A 19,411-nucleotide genomic window follows, 5' to 3' on the forward strand; every position below is an offset into this window, starting at 1 on the left:
CATACAGAAATTCAAATTTAAATAAATAAATTCATGCATACATAAACATATGTACAACCTGTAAAATATTCACTGAAATAAAATAGTGGTCTTCCCTAAAGCCAATAACTCTTTTGATTCATGAGTTACCTTGTGAATTATCATGGATTTTTTGTTTGTTTGTTTGTTAGTTATTATATTGTTACTCATTTATCAAGCAGTTTTATCATTGTATAAACTTACAAATGTTTGTCTTCTTTCCAGCAAAAGTCACTCTCACGAGGCAAAGGCACTGAAGAGATGTCATTAAAACGGTTATGGAAGGAAGTTTTCTAACGGTATATTATATTAACCACACCAAACTAGTCGAGGTTTTGCTAAAACGCAACATTTAAAACCCACAGTTCCCGCTCTAAATTCTGATTGGATGAACACCTGTGACTGCGCGCGTTTTAATGAGCCGCTGCCACGTTGCTTAGTAACCATAAAAAGCCCACTTTTTATACGAATACTGTTCATTAGCGAATATTGTTTCTTATTATTATTAATAAATGTTACTATTTATTTTACATTGGTGTATTCCATTACTATGATTTTGACCACAAAATGGTGCCTAAGCAGAACACCCGTAGGCTACTTGTGAAATCACGATAGGTGATCGAGTGTCTCGTCGTTTAATAAACAACAATTAAGTTAACCTAGGTAACAATCGTATGATCTCAGCCCACATCAACCAACATTGTTAATAAATCATACAATGTCATTATGTCTGATCCACAGTGGTAAAATTTGGAAATTTTCCGATTGGTTTTTTATGTTAGTCAGGAGTTCACAGTTCATTTACTATGTAGAATCATATGATGGTGACCGAAGTTTCTTGTCTGTTCTACAAACTAACCTTTCACACACATTACATCTATCTGCTGTTGGAGACTATAATGATGAGCAAGACATTCTCACCACAAATGCCAAAAGGTTGGTCAATCATTGCTAATTTCACACCCCAAATAATAAAATGTCAAACTCATTTACTCAGGTTGATCCAGGTCAGTCCAGTGTCACGGCCAGCTGTCTTAAAGGAACAGTTCACCCAAAAATGAAAATTATGCGATTATTTACTCATCTTTCCTTAACCCTATGTGAATAAGCTTGAGTTGAAGTATACTAAAATTACTTAAAACTGAAATGGAAATAAAAAATAATAATTATATGAAAATATAAAAAAGGATCAAAATTGACAAAAGCACATTACAGAATTAGCCTACTAAAACTTAATTTAAAATTAATATAAAATAAAACCTTACTCAAAATATTAATACATGATATAGCCTAATATAAAATAACACTGATTACATTTCATTCTCTTGAAGGAAGAACAGTAAGATGATAAATTTAACTAATTTACTTACATTTGATGAATGACCTGTTGCAGAGAATCTTAAACATGTATTATTTATTTTACATCGGAACCATTCTTTGTCCTAACGTTTCCAAAATCCTAAAACTTCCAGATTTGAAGGGGAGAAAATCACATCTTGTTTTAATATAGTCTCAGACATTTAGATTCCAGTGTATGATTATCAACATGTATTTAATAATCATTATGATTCCAATCATGTGTATGCTGCTTATTAAACGTTATCATGATCTAATAATAGAGCAGTAATATCTGTGATCCCGACGGCTTCTCTGAAATCACATTTAAACCAGATGACCCGTTCAAACAACCCAGGGTCATGATAACACCAGCTTCTGAGAACTTCAAGTCACCTGTTTTCCATTGATTCGCCCATGTAAGGAAGACTGTAGAGATCTAGCCTGTCCACTAGATGTCAGTGGATGACTCTGTTTATTGTGCTGTATCTGATGGAAATGAGAAATCAAAATGAGAAGTATATTTAAACATATCTAGCGTGTATGGATAACCCATGCTCTGTATGGTATCTCACTGCAGCCTGAGATATGTGGATTAATGCAGTCAATTATCTGAGATATAGATCAAGATCTGGTTAATAATTCATGGGTTATGGTGAAATGGTACGCAATAGACCTACTTTACCAAATGGTTATTTTTAGCTGTTCATCTGGTGCATTTAACCACACCTTCTCCTCTGGGTTTGTAGAGTACAGGACGTCGTGTCCTAGAGTTCTTCCAAACAGGGATCTGATTAGAAAAAAAATGTTCAGGCTGTGGTGTACGGTACATTATGTGACTTATAACAGACGCTGAGCTTGTTAAATCAGGTTATTGTTTTGGAAATAACCAACCAGATTCATGACCATGTTGCATAACCATCAAACCCATATTTTATGATTCTGTCATGGCTCATGTATTTGTCCTGGCAGTGAAAAAAGTGTAGTTGAGCTTAGCTGAATAAATGTACCGAAGGAAAACAAGATATATGGCATTTTATGGGTAAAGTTATAGTGAAAAACGAGTTTTTAATGTTGTTTATATGTATATGTGGTGTTTTTAAGACAACCCATGTACAAATTCATAAGTCAACACCATTGCTGAGTATTTTCTTCCAAAACTGCAGTGAACCTTAAAAACACGGTTTGAATTATTGACTACAATGGGATTTTAAAATGTAATATATTAATGTAATTCTTGTGTGTTAATGAATAAAAACTTGTCTTCCCTTCTGTGCCGTTTATCGAGTGAAATGCTTCTCAAACAAGAACAAATGTTGGGCGATTGGATGGTTGTGGTTTGCTATTGGTGGATCTCATGTGATTGACAGGTTGCCCCGCCCTCGTCATCAGAGAAGAGAAGAGATGATGCTGTTATTCTGATTCGAATTTAAAACAATAATGATGTGCATGGATAATTTATAATAAACATCGCAATACAACGTTAAAATAATGTCAATTTTGATTTCATGTCGATCACGTTCATCACTCTAAAAATGCTGGGTTGTTGTAACCCAACTTTGGGTCAAATATGGACAAACCCAAACGTTGGGTTAAAAATGTAATTAAAAAATGTAACCCAACGGCTGGGTTTGTCCATATTTGACCCAAAGTTGGGTTACAACAACCCAGCATTTTTAATAAAAAATGAACATGTTTACTTGTAGCAATTCAATTGTTGATATCAAGAACAGACTTTTGCACTATAAACCACACAATCATTGATATCTAAAAAATATATGATTTTTACTATTTCGGATATGTGAAATTGGAATTTCAACTAATAAGAAATCAATTCTTGATGATTATCAACAATTGAATTTGAATGGCGGCCTATGGTGACAATACAATTACAGATATCAGTTTTCTTCGTTATAGTAATTACTATAATTACGAATTCGTAGTTCTTCGAGCGATGGCGTCATTGTTGATATCAAGAATTAACATTTTTCTATAGTGGAAATGCAATTCCTGATATCAAGATTGGCATTTTAACTAATAAAAATTGTTGAATTCATACCCTGGTAAAGAATAAAAGCTAAAACGGCTTGCCATACGCGGGTTTCGCCTCTGGACGGGTGAAAGTGTGTCACTGGGTTAAAGGGGCGGAGCCAGTGACGGAAACACCAGCTCGAGAACATTGAGTTCTGAGCGCTCGTGCGAGACCTGGGAGTTCCTTTCGTTCCATTGTGAGTCGAACGCTCGAGAGAACAGATGAAACACTGAAGGATCTGAACAAACACTGGATCTGACCTGCTCGAGTTACACATCGGGAATTATTAGACTACTGACAGGCAGAATTATAGATATCAAGAGCCTGAAGACTGAAAACATGCAATCAACAAAGCAAGGTAAGACGTGTCATTATTATTGCTTGTAATTATTATGTTTTTAATTCATGTTTTTATGTGTTTAGCATGATAAGGAAAATCAGGCTACTCCTGTTATTTGAAGAAAGGAAATGTTTACAATTACAACAGTGATGGTATCATGAGATGATATTTTGATAATAGCATACAAGATTTCCACTGTCATGGAAAAACCGGCAAGTATTAAGGAATAAGCATTTATTTCTAGTGAATTCTAGACACGGGCATGTTAGATAGATTTAGTTCCTCTCAAATGTTTTAGCAAATAGCTGTTTTGAGCGAAATCCCTATATAAATCTTGATAAAAAAATATATATTTTTAATTAAAAATCTTATTTGTCATCTTTATTATGTGTGCATAATAGTATGCGTTTCTGTTGATGTTTGATTAAGAAGTTAATAAATTGCATTTATTGTTAAATCTACATTTAACCCTCATTCTGTTGTGCATATCTTTACTGATTTATGTGTAAAAAATATATTGTAATATCTTCCCTCTGACTTATTAGTGAAGCTTTAAACCTCTTTTACGGTATCACAAAGTAGATGTGTGCACTATTCTATTTTATTTTGTGATTTAAAGCGCCTTTGACATGCTTTCCATTGCTTGCATTGCATTGCTGCAACGTAGTGCACGTCAAACAGTGTATGTGGGTTAGGAGTGCCCGTGACGTCACGCGCACTCAGTACTCGAAGTACTAGAAGGCTCGAGCTCACATGGCTCAGTCATGTGCATGTGTGTACGAGGAGACGAGGCTCGGCCGCTGATTGGTCGTGACGCCCGATACGTAACCCCTGATTGGTCGAAAGCAGGCGGTTGCATAATTTAGCACACTGCCCTGACGCGAGACTCTGCAGTACCACGTGAGGGAGGCAGTAGACAGCTAGTGACCTAGTTATTCTTCCCGTACAAAACACGAGAGGTCCACGTGTGGGTGGGTCTGAGAAAATAAGGGTTGAGCAATCATTTAGGCTACCTACCATGTCCTTTTAAAAATCTCCAGCACATTTTTACTCTGTGTTTGTGGAGGCACAGCCGGTTAAATCCATGTATGCACACGTTTATGAATATATAGGCTATATGCATAAATGTAGTGTACATCTTGGACTGCTTTACCCAATAAAAATGCATTGATGGTATCAAATTGTTCTTTTGATATGCCATGATACTCATACCATATTCATTTAACCATGGTACTAGTGCTACAGTCTATATAGTGTAATTAAACAATGCTTTGCAGTTTCATTCATTTAAAACTGGGTCATCATGAACTGTCTAAAATAGGGAAGTTCATCCAACATGGGAACATTATAAGATTATATAAATATATAATTAATATAATAATTTTAAAAAGTCATGCAAGCATATTTTTTTGTGATTTCTCCATAGCATGGATCCATTGATGTTAGTTTACATAACGCAGTTATACAATATGCGAATGAAATGCAATGAAGCAGGTCAAACTGTATCACGAGTATAACAGTTTCAGTACATCTTCATTTGTAGTGGGATTGATGTGCTTTTGTTTTTTGCCTGTATTATATTTGTTTTTATTATAATAAGCTCATTTTCCGCCACAGAATAAAAAATTAAAAAGGTAACTGCAGCTTTTTATCTCACAATTTAACGTTTTTGTTCACAGAAAAAAAAAGCTTAATAAACTCAGAATTGTGATATTAACTTGCAATTTGGAGAACAGTCCAAGTTGTGATAAAGTTGTAATATGAAGTACTTTTTAAACCTTTTTATTTTTTTATTCCGTGGCGGAAACAAAAAGTCAGAACTCTAAGATGTAATCTCAGAATTCTGAGAAATAAAATTAGAATTCCAATACGTAATCTCAGAATTCTGAGAAATAAAGTTAGAATTTCAAGATGTAAAGTAGTAATTACCTTTTTATTAGAGGCAGAAACAAGATTCCATAAAAATAAGAACATTATTAGATTCATTATTAGACCAGTAGAACAAAAAAACAAAAACAATGGGAAATAATATCAGCTTTTTTGCATTTAAAAAAAGAAAAATTCCAATCTTTCATTTTTTTAAATCTAGGAAATGCATATTTGTATATCAATTTGTGCATGTTTAGTACTGTGCATCATTTTGTCTTAAAGTACTCTTAAAACACTTTTTGTTTTTTTCTCAAGGAGGCGTGATAGCCTACGTTTGCTCCTCAAGCTCCGCCTCCAGCCTTGAGTCCTGCATGAGTGACAGCTCAAACAGCCAATCCCCATCATCCTCCCCTCCTCTGCCCAGTAAACCGAGCCGTATCCCAGACCTGCCCAGCGCTGGCCTGCTGTCGAAACGCCTTCACCCACGCGACAAGAGCCTCGCCGCCAAGAGCAGCATCACCAGTGAGTTACATACAAGAAGAAGTGCTGAATCAGCTTTATATGGGATTCTATAGCCATTTTGAGATTGCATTGCATTTTTTTATCTAGTCAATAATTGTAATCTAGTCAATAAACAATTGACCTAGCACATCTGCAAATAATTGATAGGTGCGTATCAATAAACTAGAACACACACTATCCCATCTTGCAAAAAATTTATTTAGCAATGTTTCAGTCCCATGACCTTCATTAAGCATTACAATAAAACAAACGCAAGATTATCGAATTTAAGATCCAGCATAACCAATTTTCATGTAACCAAGCACAAACAATAAGGAAATGCATATTTGAAATCAATTCGTGCATGTTTTTGTGCACTTGATTTGACTCTTTCTCTTACATGCATATTTTCCAGAGCTCAATGGAATGGTGTTACTGTGTAAAGTGTGTGGAGACGTGGCCTCAGGCTTCCACTACGGCGTTCATGCCTGCGAAGGCTGCAAGGTAAGGACACACTTCTCTCAGGATCAGCTAACAGTTTGAGTCCGTTCCAAAACAGTGATCTGCTCATGTACAGGTAATGGCGCATTTTAAGGCATCATTGGCACGACCACAATGTGAAAACGAATCTTTTAGCCAAATTCTAGAGCAGCACTGCATGCATACTTTCAAATCAAGTCAAGTCAAACTTGATTTACTTTATAGTATTTGGAACAGACCCGTAATATCTCCAGGTATAAAATACTTGGAGTTGTTATTTAGTATATAAATAAAACTAAGCACTGCTAGGGAATAATTGCGCTGATTGTTTTTACAGGGTTTCTTCAGAAGAAGCATCCAGCAGAACATTCAGTACAAGAAATGCCTGAAGACGGAGAGCTGCACTATTGTGCGGATAAACCGCAACCGCTGCCAGCAGTGCCGCTTCAAGAAGTGTTTATCTGTCGGGATGTCGCGAGACGGTGAGTTTCAAGCATATTCTTCTCCCTTATGAGCTCAAGCTTCTGTGATGTTGACATTAGGACTTGCACAACTACTTTTGTACTAGTCAAGCAGAAGAATAGTTAAACGGGGAAGAACTGGAAGCATTGACTCTTAAAGAGGACCTATTCTGCCCTTTTCAAAGTCTTGATGTTGTTTTTGGGCTCTACTAGAACAGGTTTTCCTGCTTGAAAGTTGATTATTCTCCATATTCTCCATTGTTGCGGCTCCTCTCTTCCCAGTCTGTCAGTAACGCTCTGTTTAGTTCCTGTCTCTATGAAGCCCCTCCTTCTGAAAAGCACACTGTGCTCTGATTGGTCGGCTGGAGCAGTGTGTTGTGATTGGTCGAGCACTTCGAGTGTGTTTGGGAAATGTCCCGCCCCTTACCATAACCAGCAAGCGGTAACCTCCCGGTCTCTCTCTTGAATCCAACACGGAAGTGACTTAAACTGCAGTTCATCAACTGGCCACTAGATGCAAAAGAGACTCAATCCCATAGACCCGCATGTTAATATGCACAACTTTACAGCAGAAAAATATATGTTTGCAGCCTGGTGCAAAAAGCGGTTTTGGTCTATATAGCTAATTTAGCCCTTCATGACGACTGTGAGGGGGGTGAATTATTTTATAACTCATTTGTTTAAATTATATTAAGCCTTAAAGTTCTGCATAATTATGGGCGTGGTCACTTGAGTGACAGCTGGATTGCCGCTGATGTCACTACTAGCCGTCTGTTAGCGTCACGTCACCTCAGCTAATCCGCCTCTGCCCATTTTCGTTTATCCGGGAGTGACGCTGCCAAGATGGCAACGGCCGGCTCCGCCCACTTTGGGCTCAAAAATGCTCTTTAGAAACACTACGGGTGACGTCACAGACTCTACGTCCATATTTCTTTACAGTCTATGGTTTTAACACACTACTAACTAACTCAACCAGGCCCCGCCCCTTTATTCCGCGTATGAATTATTTAAATGAGGAATATTGTGACGTGTTCGTTCCCAGAAGAAACTCAAGACTACAATGGAGGCGTTTCAGGGAGTTCAGAAACACTGATATAGAGAATAACTCACACACTAATAAGTTGAACATGCAAAAAGGCATAATTCAGTAAACAATCTGTGCGATTGTTTTTCAGCTGTGCGATTCGGACGCATCCCGAAGCGGGAGAAGCAGCGGATGCTCCTGGAGATGCAGACGGCCATGAATAACATGATGAACAACAGTCAGCTTCAGCACATGCTTCACGTCCCGTGTCCCATCGAGACCAGCAGCTCCTCTTCCCTGTCTCCGCCGGCCTCTCCTCGGTCCTCGTCGGATCTGTCCCGGGACTCGGAGTCGAGCGCTCCCATGGACACGGCCTCGTCATGTTCCTCGGACAGCGGAGAGGAGGATTCGGTGAGCAACGGACTCGTTCCCCGTAAGGATCTGTTCATGTTCAGCTCATCCGGCTCCGAAACGCCTGGATCGTACAGGGAACATGTGACGGCGTATCATGTGACCCAGCCGTGCGTTCAGAGCCCTTGCATTCGTCAGCCGGAAAACTTGCCTTTCCACGGGAACAACATGAACAAACTCCAGACGGGGGGAAACAGACGACATCTGGTTAGTGGCCTTCTGCTGTCTATACAGTCAAACCTAAAATTATGTTTTAAATATTTTTACTAGTGTGTGCAGGACACTATAGTTAATGTATGTAAGTGAGGATAGCAAAATAAAGTAAACCGTGACATATACCCAAAAATTCTTCATACAGTGACTACCAGTAAAATGTATTAAAATTTGGGACTAAAAATTATTCAGACACTTTGAGCTGATCATGTTTTGCTGAAGTGTTTTTTCTTTAATTGCTAATGTTAGCTTTTTACACCAAAGACTGAACAAAATTAAGCATTGCTTGGTAATTGGTTGAGCTAAATTGGTATGAGGAAACAGAGGACATCTGGTTAGTGACATTGGCTGTTTATACATCAATATTAGCAATAATAACGTAGGATCAGTGGTGATATTGTTAACTATTGTCACACCAGGAAAGTCCGCTAGTTCACTTGCTTTGGTCCGGACCAAATACAATGTTGATTTTTTTTAACCAAAATTTGTAAACAAAACCACACGTGTGCTACGGTCACTGGACAGTTAAAAACAGTTTTTCTTAACATCTTGTGCTGTGTTGAAAATCCTCATTGCTTGTAAATTGTTCATTGTGCTATATTATCATCAAATACTGGATTCAATATTTTTCAACTTGTTTGCTTTCAATTAGCACAGGTTAAGTATTTATTTGATCGTCGGCACTAAGCTTATTCGCCTGGTGCTTTTGTTCCTCTTGTAAGTCACTTTGGATAAAAGCGTCTGCTAATGCATTCATAAATGTAAAAAAAATTCAAGCTCGACACAATGCATTATGGGATTGCATTCTCTGCGAAGAACACATTTAGCGATTAATAACGAATAGCGATTAATGACCAAAGCGCAATAAATATAACATCACAAACAAATATCACAACCTATTTCTTTCATATTATTATAGACATTGTTTTCATGTAAGTTTATATCTTTTTTTATATTACCGTGTGCATTTATGAAAATGAGTAACCTGTGTGTTACCTATGCTTTGTCAATGTTCAAACGATTCTTTTTAATATGCCAAAAAAAATACTGCCGCTTTCTTAAGGTCTAAAATTAAGCAAAAGAGACAGGCAAATGTCTAGTACTTTCACGAGCTGTCAAGTATTTCGAATCTCTTAAGTGTGAACCGAGAAGTTTAAAGGTTACAGGTCAGCTTACGCCCGCAGTGTCTTCTGGGATTTTTAACGGTTCGATTCTCTCAAGTCTACATTCGATGCATCCTCGATATCAAGAACATATCTAGGCACTTTCATGTGTCCTCTGTACTTGCATACTTGAGTATTGCAATTGAACTTCAACGGTTGATGATGACGTAGAGCGAGAACACAAGGACGCAAGATCGCGCAAGAACATATTGAGAAACAGCCACTGTCTTAGAGCTTTGCCAAAAGAGTGTTTCTGTCAGGACCACTATCGTCAAATACGATTGACAATTAGCATACAGTTTGGATTGACGTTATGGTTGTGTTCTGGGCGAGAACTCCCTGCGCATCCATGTAGCCTAGCATGGCTAAGAGCAGCGATAACCCCCCTTAGGCCGTGTGTCCACCAAAGCTTTTTTGGCCAGCTGAAAACGCCTAGTTTGGGCGCTTGAGAATGTTTATAACTGATTGTAATTGATTTCGCAGATCATTTGTTTTATACTAAAAATACATCCATTTTGTTGGGTTAGCTCTGCTGGTTGATTTCGTTGTACAGAAAGAATGTTGTGACAGTTGGTCGGTGTGGTATTAGCCCCGCCCCTCCTCCACTGTGATTGGACGGCTGGGTAAAAAGTGACAGTGATGAGCGCTGCGTTTTACCCAAAGTTGAACATTCTTCAACTCTCGGCGACCTGTAAAAAACGCCGGGCGCTTTAGCGTGAAAAAAACGCTCAGCGCCTCGTTACGCTCATGGCGTTTAGAAAACGTTGCGCTCCCATTGAAAACAATTGAAAAAATACGCCAGGCGCGTTAAAAAAACGCTTTGGTGGACACACGGCCTTAGGGTAAACAGAACAGAACCAACATGAATGTATGCAGATATCATTAATTCAAGATTTTAAAGTACAACATAAGCAAGAATTTACTAACGAGAGGAGGAGCTGGGGAGGGAGGAGGGTAATGCGCTCCTGAGAAACACGATATCTGCTGATAACACTGAAGGAGTTTATATATGTATACAGTGAGAGGCGTTGTATTCCTATAGGTAGATGTGGATCAGCTGATGCGAGCTTGACTAGCGTGACCTGCCAGAACTGACGCTATGCTTGATATCTTTCAGCCAATAGCACACCAATGATTCCCAGCACAATAGAAACAGAGCCATTTTAGCACTAAAGTGATTCTTGTCTAATTTGACTCTGTTGGTCTTCTCTCAGGTGTGTCCCATGAGCGTCTCCCCCTTCGTCGACCCCTGCAAGCCTGGTCATGAGATCTGGGAAGATTTCTCCAAGAGTTTCATTCCTGCTGTACGAGAAGTCGTGGAATTTGCCAAGCGGATCCCTGGCTTCCAGGAGCTCTCCCAACACGACCAGGTTAACCTCCTCAAGGCGGGAACATTCGAGGTGAGGCAACACGAGTCCCGACGCATTTCAGTCAGCACAATCTGTCCATCAGACTTCTAAAGCCGGTTCACACTGTGCGATTTTGGACTCGATTTGATTCCTCTGATCCTAGGCTAAAATCTGAATTCATCGATCGTTAGTTTGACATGTTCACCGACAGCCGATTAATGACGGTTGAGATAAAATTTGACCTCAGACAAAATTCTGTTAGTCAGAAGATTTGACTCTCAGTCCTACAGTGTGACTTATCCTACGACGACCGTCAAATTGTTTTCGTTTTTCAAGACAAGCCGTGACCAAAATAAACGTTAGAGATTTCTTTGTAGCCACCGTATAAATCCCGCGTGCAGCTCACCGTCACCGAACGTGTCATTGATTTATGATGTAAAATACGGATGATCTTACAGTGTGACATTAATGACATCTGAGATCTTACAGTGACATTAATGACATCTGAGATCTTACAGTGTGACATTAATGACAACTGAGATCTTACAGTGACATTAATGACATCTGAGATCTTACAGTGTGACATTAATGACAACTGAGATCTTACAGTGTGACATTAATGATATCTGAGATCTTACAGTGTGACATTAATGACAACTGAGATCTTACAGTGTGACATTAATGACATCTGAGATCTTACAGTGACATTAATGACATCTGAGATCTTACAGTGTGACATTAATGACATCTGAGATCTTACAGTGACATTAATGACATCTGAGATCTTACAGTGTGACATTAATGACAACTGAGATCTTACAGTGTGACATTAATGACAACTGAGATCTTACAGTGTGACATTAATGATATCTGAGATCTTACAGTGTGACATTAATGACATCTGAGATCTTACAGTGTGACATTAATGATATCTGAGATCTTACAGTGTGACATTAATGACAACTGAGATCTTACAGTGTGACATTAATGATATCTGAGATCTTACAGTGTGACATTAATGACAACTGAGATCTTACAGTGTGACATTAATGACAACTGAGATCTTACAGTGTGACATTAATGATATCTGAGATCTTACAGTGTGACATTAATGACATCTGAGATCTTACAGTGTGACATTAATGATATCTGAGATCTTACAGTGTGACATTAATGACAACTGAGATCTTACAGTGTGACATTAATGACAACTGAGATCTTACAGTGTGACATTAATGACAACTGAGATCTTACAGTGTGACATTAATGACATCTGAGATCTTACAGTGTGACATTAATGACAACTGAGATCTTACAGTGTGACATTAATGACAACTGAGATCTTACAGTGTGACATTAATGATATCTGAGATCTTACAGTGTGACATTAATGACATCTGAGATCTTACAGTGTGACATTAATGATATCTGAGATCTTACAGTGTGACATTAATGACATCTGAGATCTTACAGTGTGACATTAATGACATCTGAGATCTTACAGTGACATTAATGACATCTGAGATCTTACAGTGTGACATTAATGACAACTGAGATCTTACAGTGTGACATTAATGACATCTGAGATCTTACAGTGACATTAATGACATCTGAGATCTTACAGTGTGACATTAATGACAACTGAGATCTTACAGTGTGACATTAATGACAACTGAGATCTTACAGTGTGACATTAATGATATCTGAGATCTTACAGTGTGACATTAATGACATCTGAGATCTTACAGTGTGACATTAATGATATCTGAGATCTTACAGTGTGACATTAATGACAACTGAGATCTTACAGTGTGACATTAATGATATCTGAGATCTTACAGTGTGACATTAATGACAACTGAGATCTTACAGTGTGACATTAATGACATCTGAGATCTTACAGTGACATTAATGACATCTGAGATCTTACAGTGTGACATTAATGACATCTGAGATCTTACAGTGACATTAATGACATCTGAGATCTTACAGTGTGACATTAATGACAACTGAGATCTTACAGTGTGACATTAATGATATCTGAGATCTTACAGTGTGACATTAATGACAACTGAGATCTTACAGTGTGACATTAATGATATCTGAGATCTTACAGTGTGACATTAATGATATCTGAGATCTTACAGTGTGACATTAATGACAACTGAGATCTTACAGTGTGACATTAATGATATCTGAGATCTTACAGTGTGACATTAATGACATCTGAGATCTTACAGTGTGACATTAATGATATCTGAGATCTTACAGTGTGACATTAATGACATCTGAGATCTTACAGTGTGACATTAATGACATCTGAGATCTTACAGTGACATTAATGACATCTGAGATCTTACAGTGTGACATTAATGACAACTGAGATCTTACAGTGTGACATTAATGACATCTGAGATCTTACAGTGACATTAATGACATCTGAGATCTTACAGTGTGACATTAATGACAACTGAGATCTTACAGTGTGACATTAATGACAACTGAGATCTTACAGTGTGACATTAATGATATCTGAGATCTTACAGTGTGACATTAATGACATCTGAGATCTTACAGTGTGACATTAATGATATCTGAGATCTTACAGTGTGACATTAATGACAACTGAGATCTTACAGTGTGACATTAATGATATCTGAGATCTTACAGTGTGACATTAATGACAACTGAGATCTTACAGTGTGACATTAATGACATCTGAGATCTTACAGTGACATTAATGACATCTGAGATCTTACAGTGTGACATTAATGACATCTGAGATCTTACAGTGACATTAATGACATCTGAGATCTTACAGTGTGACATTAATGACAACTGAGATCTTACAGTGTGACATTAATGACAACTGAGATCTTACAGTGTGACATTAATGATATCTGAGATCTTACAGTGTGACATTAATGACATCTGAGATCTTACAGTGTGACATTAATGATATCTGAGATCTTACAGTGTGACATTAATGACAACTGAGATCTTACAGTGTGACATTAATGATATCTGAGATCTTACAGTGTGACATTAATGACAACTGAGATCTTACAGTGTGACATTAATGACAACTGAGATCTTACAGTGTGACATTAATGATATCTGAGATCTTACAGTGTGACATTAATGACATCTGAGATCTTACAGTGTGACATTAATGATATCTGAGATCTTACAGTGTGACATTAATGACAACTGAGATCTTACAGTGTGACATTAATGACAACTGAGATCTTACAGTGTGACATTAATGACAACTGAGATCTTACAGTGTGACATTAATGACATCTGAGATCTTACAGTGTGACATTAATGACAACTGAGATCTTACAGTGTGACATTAATGACAACTGAGATCTTACAGTGTGACATTAATGATATCTGAGATCTTACAGTGTGACATTAATGACATCTGAGATCTTACAGTGTGACATTAATGATATCTGAGATCTTACAGTGTGACATTAATGACATCTGAGATCTTACAGTGTGACATTAATGACATCTGAGATCTTACAGTGACATTAATGATATCTGAGATCTTACAGTGTGACATTAATGACATCTGAGATCTTACAGTGTGACATTAATGATATCTGAGATCTTACAGTGTGACATTAATGACATCTGAGATCTTACAGTGTGACATTAATGACATCTGAGATCTTACAGTGTGACATTAATGACATCTGAGATCTTACAGTGTGGCATTAATGACATCTGAGATCTTACAGTGTGGCATTAATGATATCTGAGATCTTACAGTGTGACATTAATGACATATGAGATCTTACAGTGACATTAATGATATCTGAGATCTTACAGTGTGACATTAATGACATCTGAGATCTTACAGTGTGACATTAATGATATCTGAGATCTGACAGTGTGACATTAATGACATCTGAGATCTTACAGTGTGACATTAATGACATCTGAGATCTTACAGTGTGACATTAATGACATCTGAGATCTTACAGTGTGACATTAATGATATCTGAGATCTTACAGTGTGACATTAATGACATCTGAGATCTTACAGTGACATTAATGACATCTGAGATCTTACAGTGTGACATTAATGACATCTGAGATCTTACAGTGTGACATTAATGACATCTGAGATCTTACAGTGACATTAATGATATCTGAGATCTTACAGTGTGACATTAATGACATCTGAGATCTTACAGTGTGACATTAATGACATCTGAGATCTTACAGTGTGACATTAATGACATCTGAGATCTTACAGTGTGACATTAATGATATCTGAGATCTTACAGTGTGACATTAATGACATCTGAGATCTTACAGTGACATTAATGACATCTGAGATCTTACAGTGTGACATTAATGACATCTGAGATCTTACAGTGTGACATTAATGATATCTGAGATCTTACAGTGACATTAATGATATCTGAGATCTTACAGTGTGACATTAATGATATCTGAGATCTTACAGTGTGACATATGATATCTGCGATCTTACAGTGTGACATTAATGACATCTGAGATCTTACAGTGTGACATTAATGACATCTGAGATCTTACAGTGTGACATTAATGATATCTGAGATCTTAGTGACATTAATGATATCTGAGATCTTAGTGACATTAATGATATCTGAGATCTTACAGTGTGACATTAATGACATCTGAGATCTTACAGTGTGACATTAATGACATCTGAGATCTTACAGTGTGACATTAATGACATCTGAGATCTTATCGTGTGACATTAATGACATCTGAGATCTTACAGTGACATTAATGATATCTGAGATCTTACAGTGTGACATTAATGACATCTGAGATCTTACAGTGTGACATTAATGATATCTGCGATCTTACAGTGTGACATTAATGATATCTGAGATCTTACAGTGTGACATTAATGACATCTGAGATCTTACAGTGTGACATTAATGATATCTGCGATCTTACAGTGTGACATTAATGACATCTGAGATCTTACAGTGTGACATTAATGACATCTGAGATCTTACAGTGTGACATTAATGACATCTGAGATCTTACAGTGTGACATTAATGACATCTGAGATCTTACAGTGTGACATTAATGATATCTGAGATCTTACAGTGTGACATTAATGATATCTGAGATCTTACAGTGTGACATTAATGATATCTGAGATCTTACAGTGACATTAATGATATCTGAGATCTTACAGTGTGACATTAATGATATCTGAGATCTTACAGTGTGACATTAATGATATCTGAGATCTTACAGTGTGACATTAATGACATCTGAGATCTTACAGTGTGACATTAATGACATCTGGGATCTTACAGTGTGACATTAATGATATCTGAGATCTTACAGTGTGACATTAATGATATCTGAGATCTTACAGTGTGACATTAATGATATCTGAGATCTTACAGTGTGACATATGATATCTGCGATCTTACAGTGTGACATTAATGATATCTGAGATCTTACAGTGTGACATTAATGACATCTGAGATCTTACAGTGTGACATTAATGACATCTGAGATCTTACAGTGTGACATTAATGACATCTGAGATCTTACAGTGTGACATGGCTTACAGCGATGATCATGTTTGACATGGAACAATCATAAAGGATTATTATAAATCGAGTGTTCACCCGGCCTGACGTTCTCCTGTTTCCCTCCGCTCAGGTTCTGATGGTCCACTTCGTGCCGTTGTTCGACGTGACGGAGCGCACAGTGACCTTCCTCAGCGGGACGAAGTACAGTGTGGATCTGTTGCGCTCGATGGGCGCCGGAGAGCTGCTCAGCTGCATGTTTGAGTTCAGCGAGAAGCTCTCAGTCCTGCAGCTCAACGAGGAGGAGATGAGCCTGTTCTCGGCGGTGGTGCTGGTGTCTGCAGGTACAAACACACATCAGCTGAGCAGCAGAAGCGGGCAGTTTATTAACAAGTTTCTTTAAATATGATAGATTAACCTATTTTATTTTTGTATTAAGATTATTTTAATTAATATAAATTATTTTTAGAATAATATTTATTTATTAATGATTTGAACTAATAATTTTTTTATATTTATTTATTTATTTATTTTGATCATGAATTTCTATGTGCAAACACAGCACACACGTATTAGGTATTACAGTTTAGCTGTAGTTATATAATAAACGATTTATTGATACAGATTGGTTGTGCTTTTAATAATTATAAAATACTGTAATTTTAATAATTCTTATAAAAACGTTGTATAAGTACATTTGCATACTTTTGCAGAACGGCCATCAAGAAATATTAAAAATTAATATAAATTATTTTTAATACTATTTTTAATGAATTTAATATAAGTTATTTTTTTAAATAATTGTCATTTCTAAATGATTTTTTTATTTTTATAAACACATTTTAATGTATTATTAATGTAAATAAAGAATACATTTTTGCTATTTTTTATTTATAAATTATTTGTTTTAAAATGTATAAATACATTTATAGACAAAATATACATTTAATGTAAATAGAAAATATTTTTTTGCTATTAATTTATATATTATTTATTTGTAAATGTATAAATACATTTATTGACAAAATAAATAAATACAATTATGCTATTAGTTTATTATTTCTAAATGATTTATTTTTTAATTATAAATATATCTACAGACACAAATATACATTTAATATAAATAAAGAATACAATTTTGCTATTAATTTAATTTTTATCATTTTTAATTTCAGAATGTGCAAATAATATTTATAGCCAAAATATAAATTTTATGTAAATAAATAAATTTATGCTATTTATAAATCATTTATTTTTACGCACACAAATATTGGTTACAAGCATGCAACTTTCCTCTAACTTGAGCATTTGTGCGTGCCTTTGCAGACCGATCGGCCATTGAGAATGTAAGTGGCGTGGAGGCCCTTCAGGAGACCCTGATCCGAGCCCTGAGGAACCTGATCATGAAGAACCACTCGAACGAGGCCGCCATCTTCACCAAGCTCCTCCTGAAGCTTCCCGAACTGCGCTCGCTCAATAACATGCACTCCGAGGAGCTGCTAGCCTTCAAAATACAACCTTAAACACACACACACACACAACAGTGCTTCCCTTTACTCTCCGTCTGACCAATCTGGGCTGTACATTTCTACTCTTGAATGTATTTAACAGGCTTTTTTACTCGATCGTTTTGTGAATAAAGAGCTGCATTCAAAAACTTTCAGATGATTTGAAAGCTATATTAGATATTATTGTGATTTGCTCATACGCACAAGCAAAGGTCGTCTACGTTTCACATTTTTTGAGTAAAACACTAGACTCTTCCTTTGTAGCATATCGTCTTTTCATTATGTGCAATCGCTGCTAACGCATGGCTATTCGTATAAGAGCAGCTTTACGTCGTATCTAGTTCAAAAGAGTAAGATTGATTATGTGTTGTAGATATATATATATATAAATATAAGATGTGATTTTATTATTATTATTATTTTTGAATGCATGTCTGTGTCTAGCAGCATGTTGGCATCGTTTTACCCTGTATAACAGGACAATGCTTTTGCACGAGGTGTCGAGGAACAGATAGGATATTATGTCTCCCCTGACACCATAATAACGGTGCACGGGCGGAGAGGAGTCACTTTAAAATATGTTTTTATATAGACCACGTACAGAGAGGTGTTATAAGTCTTCCATTATGCAGCGGGAAACATGTATAGTGGACGTGAACAAAAGTACGCTTCGTGCACAAGTGAAAGAGATGGATTTATTTATGGATCTTTGTACAGATTGCCTTATCACTCTTTGCCACATCTACGGACATGGGTTTTGTTTTTCTTCTCTGTGATGATCGCAGAGCAGGGAAACCATGTTAAAATCCCAGTTATTTTGGGATGCACTGCTCCCGGTTTACTCTATGCATATGGAAACAGCTTGACAATAATGGACATTTCTCAGCCTATAACCAATAGGAAATTACGTACTACTCCCGCGTTCAGCTCTGCTGTGTCCATGTTTTTCAGTTCCTTATAAATAACAGTGCAGTATGTATAGTTGTGTATATCTATTTGAAATATATCATTATAAAGTAAATAAATATTTACTTGTCATTTGTTGTCATGCCTCTTTATTGCCTTTCATATCTTTACCCACTAGAGGACGCTGAAATGCCATGATGGGCTGTGAACCTCAACTACATATATATATATATATTACCGTA

The 19,411-nt window shown here is 36.7% G+C and overlaps 1 protein-coding gene across 2 annotated transcripts; it reads left to right on the top strand.

Annotated features, from left to right (window-relative positions):
* The first annotated feature begins 3,666 nt into the window (after positions 1-3,666).
* nr1d2a (nuclear receptor subfamily 1, group D, member 2a) lies at positions 3,667-19,301 on the top strand. Of its 2 annotated transcripts, none has more exons than XM_056242638.1 (8): positions 3,667-3,743; positions 5,910-6,116; positions 6,511-6,599; positions 6,913-7,057; positions 8,212-8,678; positions 11,062-11,247; positions 16,889-17,099; positions 18,082-19,301. In XM_056242638.1, exons 1-8 carry the CDS (start codon positions 3,725-3,727, stop codon positions 18,276-18,278), a joined length of 1,521 nt encoding a protein of 506 aa, XP_056098613.1. In that variant the 5' UTR covers positions 3,667-3,724; the 3' UTR covers positions 18,279-19,301. The 2 variants fall into 2 exon arrangements, with proteins under 2 accessions (XP_056098613.1, XP_056098615.1); XM_056242640.1 differs by having other exon boundaries at positions 3,669-3,743; positions 5,913-6,116.
* The last annotated feature ends 110 nt before the right edge of the window (positions 19,302-19,411 follow it).

Source organism: Rhinichthys klamathensis, unplaced genomic scaffold (genome assembly GCF_029890125.1).
Source record: "Rhinichthys klamathensis goyatoka isolate OS25496 unplaced genomic scaffold, OSU_Roscu_1.1 h1tg000737l_1, whole genome shotgun sequence".
In the NCBI taxonomy this organism is placed as follows: domain Eukaryota; kingdom Metazoa; phylum Chordata; class Actinopteri; order Cypriniformes; family Leuciscidae; genus Rhinichthys; species Rhinichthys klamathensis.